Source organism: Martes martes (genome assembly GCF_963455335.1).
Source record: "Martes martes genome assembly, chromosome: X".
In the NCBI taxonomy this organism is placed as follows: Eukaryota; Metazoa; Chordata; class Mammalia; order Carnivora; family Mustelidae; genus Martes; species Martes martes.
In genome coordinates, this window is record NC_137897.1 from 82,021,993 (window position 1) to 82,029,230 (window position 7,238).

The following is a 7,238-nucleotide window of genomic DNA, read 5'->3' on the forward strand; positions in this document are numbered from 1 at the left end:
AAGAGTGAGTACCCTTATCTTGTTTCTGGTTTCAGAGGACGAGCTTTCAGCCTTTCACTGTTGAGCATGATGTTAGCTGTGAGCTTGTCATAAATGGCCTTTATTATGTTTGGATATATTTCTTCTCCACCCAGTTTGTTGAGAAGTCCACATTGCATTTAATGGTCATGTCTCTTTCATCTCCAATCTGATTGTTCCTTAGTCTTTCATGACACTGACACTTTGAAAATTACTGGTCAGTTATTTTGTAGAATGTCCCTCACTTTGAACTTGTCTGCTGTTTCCCAATGATTAAATTCACTATCCATTGTGTATTTCTGACAAGAATACCACAGAAACGGTATTGTGCCCTTCTTTGCCTCCTGTCATATAATGAGGCACATGATGTTCATGTCTTATTACTGATGGTTTTTAATTTTGCTTACTTGGTTAAGGTGTCTGCCAAGCTTCTCCTTTTAAAGTTACTATTTTTCCCTTTGTAAGTATTATCTTACAGAGAGATACTTGGAGGCTAGGCATATGTTCTGTTTCTCATGCTTTTAGCCACTAATTTTAGCAATCAATATCTTTTCCTTGCAATAATTATTACTGAAATGTGTGCCAAACGGTAATTTTCTATTTCCATCCTTCTTTCTATGTTAATTAAGCTTCTATTTTAAGGAAAAGCTATACTTTCTCTATTCAATTATTTATATAAAATAGTATGGACTCATAAATATTTCTTGTATTCTGTAATGTTATTCTCATGATTTATTCATTGTTTAGATTGTTGTAGATTTGGTCATTGGGAACTCCCTCAAGGTAGTTTCTATGTTCTTTCAACATGCTTCATTATTTTTTTGAGCACTTTCTGGTACCATAAGATGTTCTAAGCCAGGGATTGGTAAAATTTTCTGTCAATGTTCTGATAGTAAATATTTTAGGCGTTGAAGGCCTTAAGTCTCTGCTGCATTGAGGGGGGGATGCTTGACTTAAAACCTTTTAAAAATGTGAAAACCACTCTTAACTATTGATTTGACTTGCAAGCTGTAGTTTGCTGACCCCTAGGCTACAAGAGGTTAATCTTATATTCTCGTTGCTCTAGCCCTAGAATCACCCAGGGCAGTCAGTAGCTTTTTAGAGAACAGTACTTAAAAACCAGGATCCTGGGCACTAGGTATGATCATTGCTATGGGAATGTCATTGTTATTAGCCCTTTCAGTGAACAAAGCTAGGAAATATGTGTATGTACTCAGACAAATATACACACACATCTATGTACATTTATCTATCTATTTGAAAAATAGTGAGCTCGATACTGATACATCTGATTGTACTCAAACACCACAGAGTTTATTCTAACCTTCCCCTTTCCTTATTTGTAACTCACAATTTCACTAACAAGTGTCTTTTTGTCTTTAGCCTTTTAGGGTATAGTCAAAATATTGTTTTCCAAAGTTACCTAGGTAAAGTTCTTTTCTTCCCCCACTGTTTCCAGGATGGTTCTATATTTCTTCTGTTACGTAATTATGTTCATCTGTTACTGTTTGTACTCCATTTGAGGAACTCCCTCTACCTTCCTGTTTGTTTGTTTGTTTGTTTGTTTGTTTTTAAAGTTGTTTTTAAAGTCTGTGTACCTATCTATGCATATGAAAAACCATAGGTAATTTTTTAAAGCACCCAGGTGATTGAAATGCGAAGCCAGGTTTAAGGATGGAAAAGCAGCAGAAGACATAACTTTTGCTTTTAAGGAGGATATAATCTAAGTGGAAGTAAGCACACATCTGAATAAAAGAAAGAGTAAGAATAAATCAGTTTAATAAGGTCACATATGCCTTATGTAAGACATAGCCTAATCATATAATTATTAAAGGAATAGGGAATGAGCATAATAATCAAAGTATGATAGACAAGAAAGGCTTCTTAGATGTGAGTGTTGAATTTTGTCTTAAGAGAGGGGTAAAATCATCCTAAAATTGCCATTTCTTTTTAAAGATGAGAATCTCCAGCTGGTAAACCATGAGGCAAGTTCTGTGGCAGTGGATGTTGTTCCTCATGTTGACAATCCAACCTTTGAAGAAGATGAAACTCCTGATCAAGAGACTGCTGTTCGGGAAATTAAATCCTAAAATCTGTGTCAATAGAAAACTTGAAACCTTAGTAATAACAGAACTGCCAATCAGGGCCTAGTTTACTATTAATGAACTGGATAAACTTAATTAAATAAGAATGATACTGAAAGTGCTGAGATGACTAATATTATGCTATAGTTAAATTACTTAAAATATTTAATCTATTAACTTTTTCCACAAACTCATAATGTTTTTCATAGGCAAGTTTCCTCTCAATAGTGATAGCAACATTTTTAAACATTTAAAACTCTCTTCAAGTAGTCATGTTTTTCATTTATAACAATTTTCTTATAAAACACGTTGCTTTTAAAATGTGGAGTAGCTGTAATCACTTTATTTTATGATCGTATCTTAATTAAAAATGCTACTATTTTAGCTTGGGCTATATGTGTCAGGGTTTTTCTCCAGGTGCTTATATTGATCTGGAATTGTAAAAAGCAATGCAAACTTAGGCTAGTACTTCATCAAATGTCTCTTTAGGCTACATTAAGTTGATAGAACAAGATTAAAGCAAAATATTCATTTTAACAATTTCTTTTTAAAATTAGGCTAAATGTACTTCATGTGAGTGTTGAGCATAGTTTATCAGAGAATATGGACTGGACTGGATTGATTGGTATATTAATGACACCGATTTGATATAAGATTATAGATAAAAATTTCCTTATAAAAATGCTATATAACTATTTCTCAATTATGGGATTTTCAAAAGCAGAATATATAAATTACCATACTATTTGAAAATGATAATGAGTAAGTCACACAAAAATTGGTAATTGGTCTTTGTGTATGAATAGTCTGCAGAAATTAGTCTGTAGAAATGTTTTCCAAACAATGTCAACTTTGAAAATTGAGTTTACATTTTACCTAAATGAGCTAAAATTACATTAGGTAAACTAAAATTCTGTCCATATAGCTATAAATTTTGTGAACACATTTTCTTGGTGTTTGAAAAAGAATTGGGGGGGGGGAGAATTCCAGGTGCCTTAATATAAAGTTTGAAGCTTTCATCCACCAAAGTGAAATAAAGCTACTTAAAAATGCACTTTATTTGTATTCTGTGTGGCTTATCTTGGTTTTAAAGTTGTGTTTCCAGTGCAAATCCCAGCAGAATTTAGGCAAAAGCTGAACAGACATGTATTTTTGTTTGCTAAATGTAGAATGGACAAAACCATTGCATTCTTGTACACTGATTTGAAATGCTGTAAATATTTCCCGATTTGTATTGATTCTCTTTAAATATAAAATGTAAATAAAATATTCCAATAAAAGTTTGTGTCTGTTGTTTAGTTCAGTTAGCCTATACTATTCATATGTGATTGGATTTGGGAGGAAAAAATGGTTGAAATAAATGGTCATTGATATCTTTGATGAATAAAACCTAAAACTTTAGTATGATATTTATTTACACATTTCATTACATAGAGAGGAATTGATGTCATTGTAATATAATTGAACTACCATGAATTATTTTTCAATGTCAGTAAGGTAAATAATGAGCTTCACCACTGCTAATACAAGTTTAGTAAAACACATTGATGCCCGTCCATCTTTATACTACCCAAGACGTAAACCCATTTTATTACTTTAAAGTTTTCTTCTCCTTCAGCATTTTCTTTGGCAATATAGTTGTTGGGATGCTGTTAATGAGTTAAGTGCATCTCTTTTGTCAAACATGGGAAGAGTAAACATGCTTGGGACACCTCAGAGCCATGATTATCAAACCAGGATACACATATGTCTTATGAGGCAATATGCCAGGTATATTTATGTGATGCCACATGATAAACTTGACCTATATTCTTATTTCTTGTTCTGTGGGGGGTTCTTTTTGGGGTGGAATTTATAATTTTTAACCTTTCAACATCTGTATTGAAGTATAATTAACATACAAAAAAATTGCCCATTATAAATGTAGAGTTCCACAGTGCTTGTCAAATGTATAGAGTAGTGCAACTGTCCCTGCAATCCAGTTTTAGAACTTTCTATCACTGCAAAAAGTTCCCTCATACCTATTTTCAGTTAATTTCTGCTCCCATTCCAAGCCTCAGGCAACCACCAGTCTGCTTTCTATCTGTAGATTTGCTTATTCTGGACATTTCACATAAATGGAACCATACAGTAGGTGTGTGCTCTTTTGTGACTGGTTTCTTCCAATAAAAATAATATTTCCAAGGCTCATTCACGTTTAAAGTATGCATCAGCACCTCATTTTTTTTCATTGATGAATGATATTCCATTGTATGGATATTCCACATTTGGTTATCCATCAGTTAATGAACACTTGGATTGTTCCCACGTTTTGTCCATTACGGATAATGCTGCTATGAATATGTGCAAGTCTTTGTGTAGATGTATTTTTTTATTCTTTTCAGCATATACAAAGGAGAGGAATTCCATGTCACTTGTGAATTTTCTTCCTTTTTTGATAACATAGTTTGAGCAACAGACTATTATTACTCACATAATTATCAAAATATAAACTGATTAACAGTGGCAGGAGAACCATGTAGAGGGAGTCTCCAACTTGAGTGGTTTTCAGAGAGTTCATTTATAGGTTTAGCAAAAGTTAATTTGTATTATCTTACAAATAATCATAGCTTCCCAGGCATTTAAAGACACGGTTGGGATGCAGGAACATTCCTTTCCCCTCACCCCCATCTAGTTTTTGTTCATTTATTAAGTATTTTAATTAAGCTTAATAATTAAGTATTTTAATTGTAACATCTGGAGAAATTTTATCACCCTAGGCTGTAACAAATATTGAGGTTTTTACTCATTGCCTCTTCTGCTTGCAGTGAATTTTAAAAAAATTTTTATACATTAAAATATATAAAAATTTATATTTACCTACTATGTAAGAAATTTATTATGGTGGGCTCTTTGACCTCCATAGATATATGTTCATTGTCCTCTACATTAGAGCTAATTTGGTGAAAAGATTGATAAATACTCCCCACTAGTTCTTTTTTTCTTCAAAAACATATCATGAATGTGAGACACTTGTGGACATACTTCGATTTTGATGGTTAGAGTGGTGTATATATAAATAGGATTTAACATGGATAGCAGCAATTTCTCCTTCAACCAATACCCTAGTTCTCAACCACTGCCTTAGAAAAATGTAATGGGCATGTCCTGAAAAAACTTTTTAAAAAAGCAATTCAATCATCTAAAATTCTTTAAACAGGGCTTATTTTTTTAAAGATGCCTATGTAGGTCTTAATGGAAACATGATTAATTGCCCCGAAGTTGTTGTAGAGTTTGATTTTCAAATATCTAATTTGCTTAAATCAATAAACCTAAAACTTTAATGTGCCTACAAATTACCTAGGGATCTTGTTAAAATGCACTTTCTGATTCAGCAGGTCTGGGATGGGGTCTGAGATTCTGAGTTTCTAGCAAGCTCCTGGGTGATGCAGATATTGCTGGTCCGGGGTCCAGATTTTGAGCAGCAAACCTTTAAATGGTTCTCCCGTAGCAGTGCTCCACCTGTTTTCAATCTTACTGTTTCTAAACCTGCTACAGGCAGGCTGTAAAACATCAACAAAGATTGTGAAATTCATTTCAAATAAGTAGAGTCTTTGAGAGCTTCAGCTTTTCCATGGCACAGGGTTTGGAATTGCTATTTTAGGTTTTCCAGTAACTATTTCCTATTTAGGGTTTTATCCAGTACCTATTTCCTATTTAGGGTTTTTCACATAGGTGTTTCAGGCTATGTTGTAGAAGGTTGAGTCAGCTGAAATATTGACCACTAGATAAATGAGATTTTATCTCCGTATTGTACAACATTATTTCCATAAATATGTGGCTTCGATAAATCAGAAAACAAGAATGGAAGCAGACAGATAAGGTGAGATGCTGTTAGAGTATACCCGGAAAGTGATGTAAGGCGAATCTGAAGTGGTGATAGTATGGGATGGACTTTTGAAAAAGAAGTCGAGCGGGGAGAGTAGGTGAGTGTGTGTGTGGGGGGGGGGGAATGATGGTGGTGAGATTCAGAAGTTCAAGAATATTCCAAGATTCTTAGCTTGATCATCTTGGTAAGCAGGGGTGTTCTGAACTATGAGAACCTAGAAGGATAAATAACTTCAGGCAGGGGAAACATTGGAGAATTAAGTTCGGCTTTGGACATGTATTTGAGGTATCTACATAGCATATGCACAGGTAGTATAGTGTCATGTTTTGTAGTCAGACAAATCTAGATTCAAACCCCAACTCTGTTGCTTATTTAGCTATGTGATCTTAGCAAGTTATTTAACTCCTCTGAGACTCCGGTTCCTCTCTAAAGTAAGGATGTAAAAATGTGCGAGTTTATTAATAAGGATTAAATCAATATTATACAGAGGAACCATCCAGTTTCGGACAGCCCTTGTCACAGTTGTAACCATTAAGTATATTGGGGAAATGTAGTTTGATGAGGAAGAAAATTAAAAGGAGAAGGAAAGGTAAAAGGGACACCTTACACCTCTCTGGTACATTTACCAATCTTACCAGGAACATAAGAAATTATCTTCCTTAGTATACATCCAAATTGGGATGGCTTTCCCCAAAGGTACATTGCAGTTTGGGCTCTGGGAAGATTGCCTCTTCCCATCTTTTCCAGAAAGCTGCCTTGGGACTGTTTACCAGCTTTTAGCAGTAGAGAATCCCAAATTGATCCTTTTCTCACCCCCAAGAAAAAAATCCCTCTTGTAGCACACGCCTGCCTCCCTTGAGCTGGCCCACATCTTGGGAGGTTTAAGCCAGAGACATTCCTCCAAGGCACAGTTCTTTGGCTCCATGTCTTGGCATCTGGTTGTGCCCCACCCCATTTTTTTTAACGAAATGGCCTTGAGGCTCTATTCTCAAAATAGCATACCAAGAACCCCCTTTTTAAATATGCATTGTCCCCCAACTCCGTCTTCTTACAAAACCGTTTTTGAGTTCAGTGCACTGTTTAATTCTGGTGGTCTCAGTTATTGAAATAAATAAAAACATCCCTCAAATATTTCCTCACTGCGATGCCATACAAATCACTGACTTCATTCACCTTAGTGCTTAAGCAGATGCCAAGGTACCAAAAGGTGAAGGCCACCCTGAAAGGGATTTTTTTTCCTTAAAGAGTTTAATAAAAGGAAAAAATGT

At 34.7% G+C, this 7,238-nt stretch overlaps 1 protein-coding gene across 2 annotated transcripts in view; it reads left to right on the forward strand.

The window, feature by feature from the left end:
- RNF128 (ring finger protein 128) overlaps positions 1-3,404 on the forward strand; it is a gene marked incomplete at its 5' end in the record, with an annotated part of 95,641 nt that extends 92,237 nt beyond the window's left edge. For both annotated transcript variants that reach the window (XM_080831313.1, XM_080831312.1), the window contains one exon: positions 1,975-3,404. In XM_080831313.1, coding sequence (XP_080687439.1) covers positions 1,975-2,108 — 134 coding nt within the window. In that variant the 3' untranslated portion in view covers positions 2,109-3,404. The remainder of the gene's footprint in view (positions 1-1,974) is intronic.
- Between the last annotated feature and the right edge of the window lie 3,834 nt (positions 3,405-7,238).